Source organism: Poeciliopsis prolifica, unplaced genomic scaffold (genome assembly GCF_027474105.1).
Source record: "Poeciliopsis prolifica strain line A6 unplaced genomic scaffold, Auburn_PproV2 SCAFFOLD045, whole genome shotgun sequence".
NCBI classification, from domain to species: Eukaryota; Metazoa; Chordata; class Actinopteri; order Cyprinodontiformes; family Poeciliidae; genus Poeciliopsis; species Poeciliopsis prolifica.
Window position 1 is genome coordinate 637,036 of NW_026562420.1, and position 16,027 is coordinate 653,062.

Sequence of the window (16,027 nt, forward strand, 5' to 3'; positions counted from 1 at the left end):
TTGTTGTCATTCTTGCTTCAAAAGTCAAGTTTTTCTATAAAATTTCTGTTTTTTTTTTAATCAAAACTCTCTGCCTCTTCAAATAAAGACATTTCCAAGTTTTGTTTTTTTCAAACATAAAATTGAGACCATTTCCAAAAGTCAAAAATCTGGACTTTTCCTCAGTATCCAAAATTTTAAAGAGAAACTTAAGATTTTTTAGAAAAAAGTTTGACAAAAATTAAAAGAAACTTAAGATTTTTTAGAAAAAAGTTTGACAAAAAATTAAAAAAAAAAAAAAATCAAAAATTTTTCTGAAAAAAAAAAATTTTTGAAAAAAGAAATTGAGCAAATTTAAACTTCTCAAACTTCAACAGCTTGAGAAGCCAAAAATTTGAAGAAACTAACATTTTGACGTCTAACCCGCTTTGACAGTTTGACAGATTTCTAAGTTTTGAGAAATTCTGAAACGTTTTGGATGATTGTACGGGGGGAGAAAGGAGTAAATGAGGGTGACGGAGATCACCACCATCGTAATCGAGGCGACTGCATTTCCATTTACCTTAAAACCTCACAAATTGGAATTACGAAAATGACCATTTTGAACAAACATTTTCTGATGTTTGTGAAATTGTGATTTTTCCAACACTATTGGAACACCGACAGTTTGTGCACATTTGTAGTGTGTCAAACATTTTCAACTCCAGAGCGTCTAATTCAAATTGTTGACTTTACAGCTAAAGTCTGTGCATATTCACCCATAACAGCGACCAGAGAGCTTTCAAAAAACTCCAACTTTATTGTGGCAATTCATACATCCTTTAACCTTCTGCAACAATTAAAAAAAAAAAAAAACACTTTTTCCAACTCCTGTAAACGTGTTTACCTGTGGACTCCCGGCAGGTGGAGACGGGCTGCCTGTGTGGCAACACTGCAGATCAAGGAGAGACTGAGATTAAATCTCAGTCGCATTTTCATGTGATTGGGCTCCATTTCAAGAAACAAAACAAAAAAAAGATTCAAAAATCTCACTCAAACACTGTGCAGTTCATAAAGTGTAATCTGTCTCTTCTTGTATGAACCGTCATATTTACAAATCACCTGTCACTGAATGATCTTCGACCCTGTCCGGCTGCTGAAGTCAACTGGAATTAATCAAAAGCTTCACATCAAGAGCAAAAAATGGTTAAAATCCACAAATGGGTAAAGAGGACTCAGCCGTGCCAAAAATAACCACAAAGAAATACACATATATATATTTATAGAAATATCTGGCCACAGCTCTGGTCACTTTACAGCCTGATCTGAACGTTCGGTCACTTTAACTAAAGGTCCTCGTGTCAATATGGTGGAATAAGCAGGTTATCTTCAAGCACTAAATTACAGCAGCACTCCAAAATGACACACTGGGAGGAAACGCCTCGCCCTCCGACACACACACAATGATACTGGAAAACTTCAATATGCAAAAAGCAGCAACGTACTGAAACTAAACAAGTTAAATTAAATTTTAAAAAAGCATCCTGCTGTTGATTATTCCAACCTAAAAATCAATGAGCAAAACATGTACGGTGCAGTGTGACTGGTGGGAAACCAAACGCTGTTTCCTCTACATCGATTTTTCTTTTCTTTTTTCTTTTCACCTGAGAATGGGCTATTGCATCCAAAGGGGGAGAACTTAAATTTGTCACATTACGTTTGTTCCCATGTTACAGAGAAAAAAAAAAAAGATGCAGGATGCAGGAGTACCGTTTTTAAATAGCCGGCATAAACACACCCGAGTCTTTGTCTATAATAATAATAATAATAAGCTTTGGAGAGAAAGAGAGAAAGAAAAAAAAAAGAATTTCAGAGCTCTGTTCCATTTCCCCACCCGTCCAGAAAAAGAAAACCCTCCTGGAGCTCTTCGGGTTTTGGGTGGAGCACCCCCAAAGAAAATGGACAACCTTCGTCATGTTAGCCATCTTTTTTTTGTTGTTGTTTTTATGTTTTGCATAGTCAGACAGTGGGCATGAGCTTTGCAACCACTTGAAGAGTTTTGAACAGAGAGCCGTCAGTGGAAGTGGAGGTGGGGGTGGAGGTCTTGGTCCATATGAGCCCCCACCCCGACCCGGGGCTGGTCCCTCCCAACCGCGCAGCCTCCTGCTCACAGAGCGGGCTCTTTCTGGCGCTCGCGTCCGTTAGACGTCTTCTTAACTTTGGAGATTCCCTCCAGAGCGCCCGACTCTGTCACTCTGCGCAGAGAAGAAGAATCCTTCATGTCAGACTGGGATCATTTTAAATGCAAAACAAATGAATAAAACGAGGGAGTGCACCGATCCACTTTTTCCACTTCCACTTTTTCCACTTCCACTGTATTCAGCTGATACAGAAAAACAAGGCTGGCCAAACTTCTATTGAACTACTAAACTTGTTTGTTTGAGACAATAAACATTTTAACTTAACATTTTAAGGAAAATGTGCATCTTTACATTTCAAGCCACAAAGTCAAGCCAGACAATTTAGTCCTGATTAATCACAGCAATAAGGTGCGACTAATCAGACTGGAATTTTAATCCATTGACCTCTTAAACCTTTGGTTTATTTTCAAACAGACATAAATGTCCTGAACTACTAACATATTTGAGAACTCTGCACCAGAACAGCACCATTAAATACACCAGTAGCTTCACCAAACATAAAAAATAAACTGCGACAGACTTTCTTTCAAATGGTTCAGAAAAGTAAATGAGGAATTCTAAAATAAATACTAAAACATAATCTTTGTCATTGATGCCCGACATGGAACTCTTTCCTAATATCTGAGCCGATACAGATATTGATACGGGATCGGTGCAGCGCCACCTCTGACGCACTCACACTTCATCCATCTCCACGTCCTCCTCGTCCAGCGGCAGCTGCAGGTACGGGTTGTTTGACGCCGGCCGGAACTTGTAGCCGGTCAGCACGAAGAAGATCAGAGTGGACACTTCCACCAGAAACTGAGGACCAGAGGAAGGCGCATGTTTTAGAGGCAGACCGCCGCAAACTCAAATCACCTCCAGCAAAGACGTGTTCACATTTTTAACTGTTTATTTTTAGGGCTGCAACTAACAACTAATTTAGCAGTCGATTATTTTTGACGACTAATCAATTAATCGGATTTTTCATTTAACCACTTAAGCATGTTTTTTTTTTTTACAGAATATTTGAAATGCGCTACAAGAAGAAATGAACAATGACTTTTCAATTAAAAAAAAAGCATTTTGTCGCATAAATGCAGTGACAGAATTATTTAGTGAACTTGAACCAGTTCAAAGTAAAATTTCCCCACTTTACAACATATTTACAGATGCTTTTTTTATCCTAAATGCAAAACACATTTACATTATACTGCACAATTTTAGCTTAATTACTGATCTGAATTTATTAAGCTCTTTCATCATATTGACTGTATTTTTTTTTTAAATCTGATCCAGTTAATTAATCAATTGCTACATTTGTTGACAATTATTTGAATATCTGATTCATCAAAATTAATCCAATGAATTATTTCAGCCCTAGTTTGTTATGAAGACAATCCCAAATTCAGTTTCTCTGAAAAGCTGAATATTAATAGAAGATGATGAAACGGCTGCGTGCAGACAGAGCAGCAGGCTGAAGAAAACACTCTATTGGTCGCAAACAGAAGTGAAATGATGAAAATGTAATTAAATAATATGTTTGAGTCTGCTGTGTCTTACCTCATAACACCACTGCCACTGGAAGGGCATTGTGATCTTCAGCAAAATGGCTATTATCCTGGTGAAGTAGATGTAGCACACGATCTGCAATGAACGGATTCAATTAAAGGCAGAAATCAAGACTGTCGAAACAGGATTCATGATGTGGAGCTTCCTTTAAAACCCTGGCAACTGTACCGGGAGATGTTGAGATTTGATGAAAATGTTCCGTTCAAATATGAAAAGGTTTCTTTTGTTTGCTTTTTAACTAAAAGTGAAAAATAGCACCTTCATCAAAACTAGATTTTTGTTCAGGTCATCTGATTTTACAGCTGCCAGGAAATGAGACATTTTTGTAGGACAAACTGATCTCTGGTCAGTTCTGCTGAGGCGTCTCTCTCTCTCTCTCTCTCACCATGACGTAGTAATGCCTGAACAGTTTGAGCTTCTCCAGGTTCATGGCAGCTGGAAGAAACAGAACCCATGTTTACTACAAGAAGACAAACATGGTGACGTTTTTGAAAAACCAGCCCACCTTTCCCGTCTGTGCTGGAAGCCTCCTGTAAGTGACGGATGGACCTGCCGACACAGAAAAACGAGAAAACACGTCGATCTGCATATCCTTAAATGTTTTATCAGCTCAAATTGACGCTACATAGGTGGAAAATGTAAGTCACAGCCGACCAGTCACACATTCATACACCGATGTGCAATTAGAGGTTAACCTCCGACCCCCAGGAGGAAGCTGGAATCGAACCCACAACTTTCAGGTTCCGAGACAATTACTCCCTGTACAGAACTCTGCTAGCGTACTTACAAATAAGCTGAATTTACTTTGCAAAAACTCTTTACTTATCTACACAAAGTCAGATTATTGAAAGAGTAAACTTGAATTTAAACAAATATAGTCCATCATTTCCATTTTCTTCAAAGTTTGCTATATTTTCATAAATCAAATTATAGTTTTTTCTTAGCTTCTCCATTTTAATTCCATGTTTTCCCAAAGTAAACATTATTTCACCAAAACAGTTTCTATAATCATATGGTTCATAAAAACAAAAACTTCTGTACCATTAAAAACTGTATTAAGAGGGTATATTTTAATGACATCAGTTCTGTAAAGCTTCTACAAATCTATCAGTTTGTTCTGTATAGAGATATTGGCGATTAATAAGTAGTAGAACAAATTATTATCAAATTGAGAAACACTTTTTCCACATTATGACCCTTATGAGTGATCACACCCACAATGTTCACGATCCATAAGTCCAGATGTATTCAGGCTAATTCTATAACCTTTGGTCCGAGCGACGTCATGCTTTATTTTCAAATTATATTTAGAATTTCTAATTGCACTATTGTTCATTCTGAACAATTTGAAAAAGTTTTTTGGAGTTGGATTTTTTCATGTTTCACTAAGATAGTCAACCTATTGTTTTAGTCAGTTTCAGTTTATTATTTTCTTTACATTGGCTGCTATCCTCCTAATTGCACAAACTGAACAAATATAAGTTTTACATTAGCTTGTGAAGCTATCTAAGTGAGCTGTACTGCTGCACAGTTATCAAATAAATCTGTAACCCAGAACATTTATGTCTGTGTTTAAAAAAACAGAACTGTTTTAAGTCAATTTAGCACTAAATCTGAAATAGTAGAGAAAAAAGTGCACTGGTGCATCCATCTCCCCCCAAAACTAGATCTACAGTTGACACGGCCTCAGGCTGCGCATCACACTGACCAGACGACGGGGAACAAGATGGCTCCGCAGCAGATAAGGTCCACCAGAAAGAGGATCTCCTTCCACAGATAGTACTCACTGGAGCCTTCCTCTGTCGACTCGATGATGATAAAGGCAACATTCGCCAGCACCTAGTAGGAAAACACACACACACAGATATATAGGAAATGCACAAACTTCAAACTAGAAGCAGGTTCCCCAACACACACACTTTTCTGGCCGTAACCCTTACTCAATTCACAACTTAGTCCTAAATCTGACCCAAAAACAGTGTTTCCCCTTGTCGGAACCAGGCTTTGGTCCCCACAACGTTGTATGTGTCAGGAAAATGGTCCCCACAAGGTATCACAGTCACACACACACACACACACACACACACACACACACACACACACACACACACACACACACACACACACACACACACACACACACACACACACACACACAGAGTACCTGCAGAGGGATGACTATCATGAAGATCTTCTTCTCTTTGTCAGAGAGGATGTATTTAACGAAAGCCCAGCCCGTCCCAATCAGTGCCAGAGTGATGAACAGGAGCGCCCCCTTCAGCCTGACAAACAGGAGTATTCATGCAGAATGTTAAAAACAAATAGGATCCAAACAAGAAATGAATGACATATCAGGATCAACATTGGTATCGGACGACGTTCGTCATTTTTTGACATGATATTGGCCTGATAATTAAAAGTATGTCAATAACGGTCTTTTACCGTATTTTCCGGACTATAGGTCGCTTCAGAGTGTAAGCAGCGTAAGCCAAAAAAAATGTGTCAGGAAGAGGTAAAAAATCATACACAAGTCAATCTGGACTTTATGAAAATAACTGATTTATATTCCAGAATATAGAGTATTTTCCAAACTATATTTCTGGTATTTGTTTGGCCATGTGAGAGAGATGGTACACCACATGTTCAACTACAGCACAAAGCCTGTTTCAGTGGTGTGGTGCATTATTTTTCATGGTAGAGAATATGTATATCAGCTCAAATTTTCACAACAATGCATCCCTAATAAAAATAAATAAATAAATAAAAATCCATCAGAAATAACTCACAGGTGTGTGATATAATACATGACGGCCCAGCCTTCGATAGGATGACCCTCGATGTTGATAAAGTGGTAGTTGATCTGTGAAAAACAGAAGCCATGGACACATAAACTACCTTGACAGTTGTGATAAAACAGAAAATGCCTCAAGATGTTTGAGAACATGAAGAGAATTACTAGCACTGTGACCTACACTGTGGAAAACTAAAGAAGTGGACTTGGTGAATGCCAGTGCAGCCATCAGCCAGTGGATCTTAAACACGCTGTATCTGTAAAGAAGCAGATGAGGGAAAAAAAAAAATTATATTTAAGTTACAGAAAGGCAGTTGGTGCTTTTCTCTGACCTTATGGAACAAAAATGTCACTGTGGTTGATGATTCTTTGTGTTTCTGTTTTATCTGCAGTGTTTTGTTTGGTTTCTGAACATCGTATCCATCAGTTACTTTTACACGTGGATAAAATGCTGCTGCCTTCACTCACCAAAGATAACATGGTCCAAGGTCTGTAGTGTGAACTTGGCTTATGTCTCAACAGGATGTGGGTGCAATAAATAAAGTAAGACGGCTGTGGAGATGAGTTGCTCCTTATCGGCCTTTTACAGTTCAAAAGACTGTGTGCGTGTTTGGTTTGGGTGTGGGACTCTCCTGTGTCCTGCAGGTGCAAACCCTCCAAAAGGTAAACAGGTAAAACCCATAAATCTTGGGTTTTATGCTAGTTAGCCATCTGGCTAACTTTGTGGCCTGTGTGGTTAGCATGATACTAAAGTATTTGTCCATAATGAAGATCTCTGAGTGCGACTCAAATTGTGGTTTGATAGAAACGTCCCGAGGAAAAAGACAATAAGTAGAATATACAAGATTAAGTATTCCTGTCAAGACAAAAATTTAAGACATTTTAAGGTAAACTTACTTTTAAAAAAATGTATTCAAGACATTTTCTGGTCTCAATTTTAGATACATAAATTTAAGACTTTTAGAGGATGCTCAGAAAAGTGCTGCTCATGCTGCCTTCACTTTACACAACTCAATGTTTTGATACCATGGCCACCAACTGGAACGACGACATGTCTTCAACCCCTGCATAGCTGCCCCTCTGTCATTACAGGAGCCCCATCGAGGGGCAAGGATGCACCTCAGGCTTTGCTTGAAAGCATCACACGAAAAGCGGCTGATGCGTTCACAGACAATCAAAGTTTTTATTACGTTTTTTGTGTCCACCTCGATGCGACAAAACCTCTGGGATATAAAAGAAATCACAATTTGAGTGTAATTCATGCCATGTACCTGTGCTTCATGAGCGTGTAGACCCACACCATAGCAGCAGTGAAGAAGACTCCGGCCATACATATGTAAAGACGAGACAAGGGGATTTCGGCTGCAGACAGGAAGCTCCCTGGGTTCCTCTCTACCACATCCACCTGCAGGGGGTTGGGGGGAAACGTTAAACGAACAGCTATCAGACGCCTGAGGGCTGGCAGAGCATCGCCAACGCTCGTTGACTCACCGTTAAGCCGTAAGGCAGCTTGACTCCGGCCACCCTGTTCTTACAGTAGTGGAACTTCAGGCTGTACAGACCCTGATCCTTTGGGCCGACGACCAGGCGGAACTGTAGAGGAGGAGAGACGTTAAGCCAGACGGAACAACTATCGATATGCAGCGCTGGATTGGACGGCGCCCATCAGCCGCTGCAGCAAGTGAGGCGCTCCTTCAGCCGCCGTTGCGACGCATCGAGTCACGTCCACAAAACCATACCGTTCCAGTGCAGGATGAGCAGGAAGCGCTCACAAAATGGCGCCCTTAATTCTAACCTGATTTCTACAAAATGACTCATCAAAGATGAAAAAATTGCAGATTTTCTGATACGTAAACTATGTATTCTTCCTGGATTTTAATCTAGAAATATTTTACTTTCTGAGAGAGGATTAAGTAGATCTGTTTCTTTTATATTAGTCAATAATTTAATTTTACATAATTGCGGCTGCAGAAGGCATTGTATGTTCAAGTTTAACTAACTATTGTAATGTAATGGTGCATGTAACACCATGCACCATTCATCTACATCAATCATGTAGATGTCCAATCCTGTAACATACATCAAGGAGCAAAGCCAACCAAACACTGCCAAATGTTGTTTAAATGAAGAGCAAAGGACACTTACGCTGAAGTTGTAAAAGCCATTTGTTTTGTCCAGGGCTAAAATCGGCTTGACTGAACTGTTCAGCTGCAAGAAATTACAGTTAAGACGCTGATTTAAAACTGCACAAATATGTAGCCACAAGAAAAACAAAAAAAATCTCACCAGGAATGTAGTTTCCTCCACTTTCTTCGCATCCTCAACAGTGTTTGACTTTTCGTTTGCTGGTGGTTCTGGGATCCCTTTATTATCGCCTTGCTTTGCATTTGAATCGCCTGGTTTTGAATCGCCAGCTTCCCTCTTTGCAACCTTCTTTTTTTCTAAACAACAGAAATGGAGGCATAGAAACACATCAAGATTAACTTCAAAACGATGGCGCCATTCACCCTGCAGCAGTTAATTTGAGAAGCGTTAGAATCAGCAACACAAACCTTTACTTTCATCCGACTTGGCTTTGGCAAGCAGGAAGTTATCCTGAATGCCCATGGCGCTCACGTTGACTCTAAACGGACAGAAGTCAAACGCTTAACCTTCGCACAAAGCTGTGATACATTAGGAACATATGAGCCTTAAACAACACACACCCCAGATGCTTGCTGTCGATGAGAAAAAGAATGAGGGGTTCGTCGTTGGTGGTCTTCGTCGCAGTGAGCGGGCACGCCTCGGTCTCCTCCGCCTCCAGAGAACACATTAGAAATGAACAACGTTGAACAGATCAAATATCATCAAGGATATGTTGATGATTGAGAGCTGTAGAAAACCAGATGTTTAAATATCAAGGCGGGTACTCACTGTGTACGACAACACCCCATTGACTCGAGACCTGGACAGGCTGAAGCCAACCTAAAGCAGACAACAATGTGGACATGAATCAGCTCTGTCTGTTGGTTTCCATCAATACAGAGAGAAAACCTATGATTAGCTGTGGTTAGGCCTGTCATGATACATTTTCTGGGTGATAAATTGTCCCAGAAGTTTATTGCGATAAATGATAATGTTGTCATTTTGAGATCATTTTCCTTTAGCATAATATTGATAGAGTAATAATTCAGGAACACGTTCTCAAAGATCAATGAAGTTTAAATTCTAACCAAAATTTAGCACTGGAACTGGAAGATGTTTTAAATATCCAAAATAAATAAAACAGAAATAACAACAACAACAAATGAACCATGAAGTCTCTGTAAACAAAATTGTCCTTCAAAAGCAGGAGCCAGTTGAGACCAAAGCACAAACTGAAGACTTTTTTATCATTCAGTTTTTTGTAGAGAAAAAAGATAAATTACTCAAATGGACATTATTGTGATTGTTTTAATTTATCATATGATTCACTGATTTATTGCTTATTGTGACAGGCCAGGTGGGCATTTACTGTATTATCATTAAAAATTTCTTAGGAAAATTCAGATTAATTTTTGGCTCGATAACTTTCAATTAATGTAAAATATTATTATATTATTGGAAATCTTATTTTTACTATGTTCTCTGCTGTTTGTTCCACGAGATCATCAATAAATATCAGTAAATTCAAAAATATAAAAAAAGCAATTACTGTGTGCAGCTTAGTGGTAGAAATCACTTCTTTATGTAAGAGAAGCCCATTTCAGATGAGCATGATTTTCTCAATCAAAAGGTTTCAAACTTCTGATATTTGTTTCTCAATCTCAAATTTTATGAGTTTTTTCCTAGAAAAATTCTGATTTTTCAAACTCAGAAACGTCAACGTTTTTTTCTAGCACATTTCTGAAATTAATCTCAAAATTTCTGATATTTTTGGCAGAAATGTGCTCCCTTTGCACCTACAGTGGCCAACAGCACACAAACAGTCTCTTAAATAAATTTCAAAAAAGTAGATTGGGTCACAGAACGGATTTCTTTTTTCAGCACTGCATACTCAAGCATTTGAAAACTAAGCAGTCAGCAAGTTACACCAGTCTTATAAACGAAGAGAAAATGTATCCAATAATAAAAAAAGACAATCAATTATCTTAATATCATTTCTCAAACAGGATCTAAAAGAACATACTAGAGTTCTCATTGCAAAACTAATATGGGTAGAAAAAAAAAATTACTACCGCTTCCTTCAACTCTTCTTTTTCTTTATATTTACCTGAAAGAAAATGAAAAAAACAAACTTACTGGATAGAGGCTGTAGTTCACCAGGTCACTGAGCCACAGGGAGGACAGAGTCACATTTAGAGTTCCATTTGCAAAGAAACCAAAATTGTTGAGGTCAATGGTAAACCGTGTTTCGTTCTGGAAAAACAAAAAGTTTGATATTGTTTAATATTTGTGATCACAAATACTGTAACCATACATGAGCTAACTGGCTCTCAGAATAAACGAGAAACAAATTTGTAGGTTTCGGTCAAAGCAAATTCTGGAATGAGAAAAGGGAAGACAGCAAGTCCAATTGGTAAAAATCAACATTTCTGATGTTGATTTGAGCTCATTTGTGGAATATCTTATGGAAACACCTAAAAATGATATGTTTAAGAAATATATGGGAGGCTTTTTTGTCCCAACTTTTTGTGGAAATTGAGAGATTGTCTCAATATGCAACATAAACACGTGACGTCAGTATCATTTAGAGCTCACTTCATGTGATTTTTCCGCTAACATGGTTTGTTTTGACGCAGAACAATTAGCATGGCGCTAACATGACCACTGTCACATTTGACCCGACCTAAATGTTGTCTTCCTGCCAAACAAGCGCCGCTTTCACTTGTTTGACCGGCTACTTTTTCCACAAACATAACGACTTTAAAGAGCATAAATTGTAATTTAATACATTCGTAAATACAGTGACTCAGCTTTGGTTTGACTTTTTTTTCAATTTGGAGCCTAAAAACAAAGTTCAGGTTTTCTGGAAACCAGTAAATAGCCACAGCTTGCTACATAACATCCAATGCAAACACATACATATTTAACATAAATACAGCAGTGTGGCCCCGTGTTAACACCTCTAATGCCATTAAATGTAATCAACACGCTGTGGGTTTTAGTGAAGCAACGTCAATGTTCGTGGCGTTAGCATAAGCTACCCGGGCTAACGCTGACGTTACTCGAAACTAAAGCCGTGTTTCGCACTTACCTTTAGACTGAGCTTGTGTATCCTCGCGTTACACCCCGACAGCAGCACCAGGAGTACAATTACCGCAACGGAGAGCTGTCTGTGCGGCACGGCCATCACAACACCCGCTAACGTTAACTGTCAGCTGTCGACAATTCTGCCAGATGGCTAAACAACAAGCTTGCTAGCAGTCCTTCCGGTCTCGAATCGTCACAATGAAACGTATCGTCAAAAACGACGCTCGGCCACACAAACGACCTATTCCGTTGTTAAATGACAACACGCGTCCTTTACGTTTTCCGATGTATAAGTTCTTTCATTGCGTAAACCACCAAGCTAGCTTGCAGTAGACGTTGGGGAGCTGCCACTTCCTGGTTGGTGATATTCCGGTGGGTTCGGGCAGAGCCGTCACAAACCGAACGACAACAACTTATTGGTTCTGCAGCTGGAACAAATGCACCCCGCAGGCCGGTGACGGGGGAGACATGATTTATGACGGATCTTCAGTCAAAATGACATTGACGGTGTCAAAAATTTCTATTGACACGATTTTCTCTGCACCTTGTAGCCTTTAGGTCACGTGGTTTTACCTGGGAACGGAACCGCCCCTCCACGTCGGATCAGATCCGACAGCCCAGCAGATACATCAGGAGACCAGCGAGTTTAAACAACTCTGGAAAGGTCAATGTGATGCCAATAAAAGTGGATAGCCTCACTTAAAATGCTGCTGCTTGTAAAGAGACCCCGTGAAACGTTTGTGCTGCACGTATCCTGGTCTGTGCAGCAACATTTTTGTGTACTGTGATTTCACAGATTTCAATAATAATTTCCAGAGGTCAAGTTCAACCAGCCCCCACCAACTTCTTCAGATCAGTCAAAACTGGAGTCAATTAACTTATTAGCTAATATGTGCTGCACACTTTTGTTTGTGCTGCTTTTGCTTTGAAGATATTTGTGGAAGTTTCAACGTCAGCATTTCCCAAATCAAGCAAAATCTGTCAAGCATTTGTGCAGCGGAAAGAAGAAGACCTTTAATCTCATGTGGAATAACGCACATGTGTAGCAATGCAAACGTGTAAGAAAATGACAGAAATAAGTCAAAAATCACTTCACAGATAAGATAACAGCTTTTATTTCCATTGAAGCTCCATTAAGTCAGCATGAAATAAATCCTTCACAAGGGCCATAACCTTCGGTTCGATCATACCTTCAGAAGATACCCAACTATTTTTGAAACACTTATTGTTGACATCTCAGACTTCATTATTTGGGAATCCCAGTAAACATCTATTACAATTAAAAAGGTGACATCTGCATATCCAAATAGACAAATTTACTAAACCAAGGCTGAAGTGGATCTCTCTGAAAAAGAGATAGTTGAATTACAACAGAATGGGAGCAGAACAAGAGCACCACACTCTGCGAGTTTCTGTTCATTTCCTGAGGAACTTGTGCGATGAGGCGACAGTCGCTTAAACACTGATTTTGTCTGCTTGGACTATTTGAATACAATGACAAATGATCGTACCTCTGAAAATAAAACTAAAATTGCAGAAAAAAAAGGAGAAAGTCAAATAAAGTACAATAAACCCATTGTAAAGCAGCACTAAAAACAGGCTGTGTTTCAGGCAGCAGTTTCATTAGTTTTTGCTAAGAGTTATGTTCCATGTTCCGGGTCCACTATTGCTGATGATTGGAGCAAAGATCACACTTCTCTCCTTAGCTACCAATGAGTGACCTGCACCTGCAGCTGCAGGTGGCTCGGCTACAGCAGCAGATGGCTCGGCTACAGCAGCAGGTGGCTCAGCTACACCAGCAGGTGAGGCTTCAGGCGCGGTTCCAGAAGAGGAAGTGGTGGAAGACACAGTATTCAGTTTTTCTGCACTTAAAAAAAATCAACAATCAGCTGATTAGTGCACAAGACATGGCAGAGGATGAAAGTGTAGCCAAAAAGGGAATCAAGTAACGTCACAATCACCTGTATGTGCGCTTGACAGCTTCTGCGCAAGATCATTCATTTGTTGTTTCTTCAGGATGGTCACGGCAACTGTCACAGCAATGTCTTTTGTATAGTTCTCTATCATCTTACTCACTATTGTAGTCCGCTGTGCGTCCTCTAGATAACACGGAGGAATGGGCTTGTAGCCTTCCAGGTTGTGCTGCTTCAGATGCCACTTAAACGTCTCAAAATCCTTCTTATCCAGCTGTTCCAGATACTCCAGAAGCAGCTCTGCGACATTCATGTCTGCTCACTGAACAGAAAACAGGGGATATCAGCTCACAGGTTTCTTCAGCAGTTCAAAAGTATGATTAGTGGCCGCGTTAATATTTGTTTCTGTCACTGTATAGCAAAAACCACTTTAATGAAATAAACGAGGCCCACAAGCAGCCGTGTCAAACATTGGAACACGTAAAGTTTGCAGTCATGTTTAGTTAATGCAGTGGTTTTGAATTTGTCGTTTCAATGTTTTTAAATTTGTTAGTGATCTGTGGCTGTGCACTTCAGGGCTACCATCAAGTAGCCTATATGTGTTGTTAAAAAAAACACAAAAAAAAAAACAGACATGGGCAAGATTGACTTTTTGAAGATCAATGATTGGCAAGAAAACTGCAATCAGTGCAAATCAGAGCAATCAACGAGCTCCTGGTTCAACGTTGTCTCGTTGGTAAATACAGCGGAATAGCCCTTTAGTGAGGCGGCAGCAGGCTCATAGAGATCAGTCCCGCTCACTAATAACCCGTCATAAAACGGGCCTGAAACATACTTGAATTAAAGGTAGAGTTTCTAAATGTGTGCCTATTTATCTTAGTAAATCATCAAAAACATACTTAAACAGGAAAATAGACAAATAGACAAATTGGATTATTCTTGCGGTAACCGAGTGATTCCCTCAGTGGAAGCAGGCGGGATGTGAGCCTGCTGGGCACGAGACGAGTTACTACAGAACAGCTGCACGTCAACCACATCTGGACCGAAACAGTCGCTTTATCTGTCGCACTTTCGTTACTTTTTTCTTCTTTTTTTTTACGCACGTGAGAAAAACGCCTTAAAGCTGCAACTGCTTTAAATAATGAAATAAATGACGTTTATTTTCACGAGAGCGGACTGACATAGAAATAAGAAGACTCGTGTTCTTGTTTAAGAACACTAGTTCTTGTTTAAGAGACCTGTTGATTGAAAAAAAGCGCCTCAACGGAAAAAAAAAAGAAAGTGTTTTGGGGGTTTTTACGTACCTCTGCGTCAGCACCGCCTGTGAAAGCAGAGAGAGCGCGCGCTGCTTCGGTGCAGACTTTAAAATCCTGACGAGTTTTTTTTTCTTTCGTTTATCCGTCTGCCTGAAGCAGAACCTCTTGCTCCTAAAGACGGGGCCTGCGGCTCTCCACGCAGCAAATATGAATCGATAAGAAATGGCGGCGGGGAGTTTTCTTTTCAAGTTTCGGTTTTGAAGAGCAGGAAGTTATACAAGCGGTGAAGAGGGCAAACAACAGTTTGACTAGTGAGTACACCAAACAGATATGATATCATAATGAGTATGACAGACAGACAGACAGACAGACAGACAGACAGACAGACAGACAGGTAGGTAGGTAGGTAGGTAGGTAGGTAGGTAGGTAGGTAGGTAGGTAGGTAGACAGACAGACAGACAGACAGACAGACAGACAGACAGATAGATAGATAGTCTTTGCACATTCTTGTGGACCTGTAAAAGGTAATATATATATTTTTTTACTTAAAATCTAAAAAGTGTGGCATGCATTTCTAATCAGCCTGCACAAACAGCTCATTGTAAAAAAGCCTGTAAGTTCAGGATCAGCTGAAAAACATGTCCATCAGCTTCGGGGGGTGCAGCCAACAGGGGGAGGAGCTTCATGCTTGAAGGCGGAGCTAGGCCCGCCCAGGCATTTCACACCGCACATGAGATTAAAGGGTTTAATCAAACATGCATGAACTAATCGAGGCAACGCCACAAAAACATTCACTCCCTCATGAATGTTTTCGATGAGGGAATAAAATGAGAACATCATGTCAAGCTCCAAAAAGTAAAATTGTACCTTCAAATGCTCCCAATAAAATCAGTGAACCATAAACCATTAGAGTAAAAAAAAAATAGAAAATTGATGTAAGAGTGAGAACTGCTGGGAATGTGTATTTATATCTACGTAGCGCACTTTGTGTGTGTTCATTTGAGCTGATTAGTTGTCCACCCATGTTTATCACTCAGAAATACACTCATAAGCAAACTCAAATCTTCCCCTCCAGTGTAATGCTGCAGCATTTCAATGGATTATTCTTGACCCTCCCTTCCTTCCTCTCCTGATATACCAACAGAG

General features: G+C 39.6%; 2 protein-coding genes across 3 annotated transcripts; both read right to left on the bottom strand.

Moving 5' to 3' along the window:
- Nucleotides 1-764: 764 nt before the first annotated feature.
- LOC129376930 (protein GPR108) lies at nucleotides 765-12,282 on the bottom strand. 2 transcript variants are annotated; one of them, XM_055056618.1, is made up of 18 exons: nucleotides 11,717-12,280; nucleotides 10,762-10,878; nucleotides 9,415-9,465; nucleotides 9,207-9,298; nucleotides 9,054-9,124; nucleotides 8,788-8,942; nucleotides 8,647-8,709; nucleotides 7,993-8,094; nucleotides 7,773-7,906; nucleotides 6,683-6,758; nucleotides 6,497-6,570; nucleotides 5,875-5,992; nucleotides 5,419-5,549; nucleotides 4,216-4,259; nucleotides 4,096-4,145; nucleotides 3,702-3,785; nucleotides 2,839-2,960; nucleotides 765-2,213 (listed from the first exon to the last, which is right to left on the bottom strand). In XM_055056618.1, the coding sequence occupies exons 1-18, from the start codon at nucleotides 11,810-11,812 to the stop codon at nucleotides 2,126-2,128; spliced, it is 1,668 nt and encodes a 555-aa protein (XP_054912593.1). In that variant the 5' UTR covers nucleotides 11,813-12,280; the 3' UTR covers nucleotides 765-2,125. The 2 variants fall into 2 exon arrangements, with proteins under 2 accessions (XP_054912593.1, XP_054912594.1); XM_055056619.1 differs by lacking the exon at nucleotides 765-2,213 and having other exon boundaries at nucleotides 2,835-2,960; nucleotides 9,207-9,300; nucleotides 9,414-9,465; nucleotides 11,717-12,282.
- A 529-nt stretch (nucleotides 12,283-12,811) lies between these two features.
- On the bottom strand, nucleotides 12,812-15,166 carry LOC129376961 (caspase b-like). The gene is made up of 3 exons (XM_055056672.1): nucleotides 14,930-15,166; nucleotides 13,674-13,947; nucleotides 12,812-13,574 (listed from the first exon to the last, which is right to left on the bottom strand). The coding sequence occupies exons 2-3, from the start codon at nucleotides 13,936-13,938 to the stop codon at nucleotides 13,336-13,338; spliced, it is 504 nt and encodes a 167-aa protein (XP_054912647.1). The 5' UTR covers nucleotides 13,939-13,947; nucleotides 14,930-15,166; the 3' UTR covers nucleotides 12,812-13,335.
- Nucleotides 15,167-16,027: the final 861 nt, after the last annotated feature.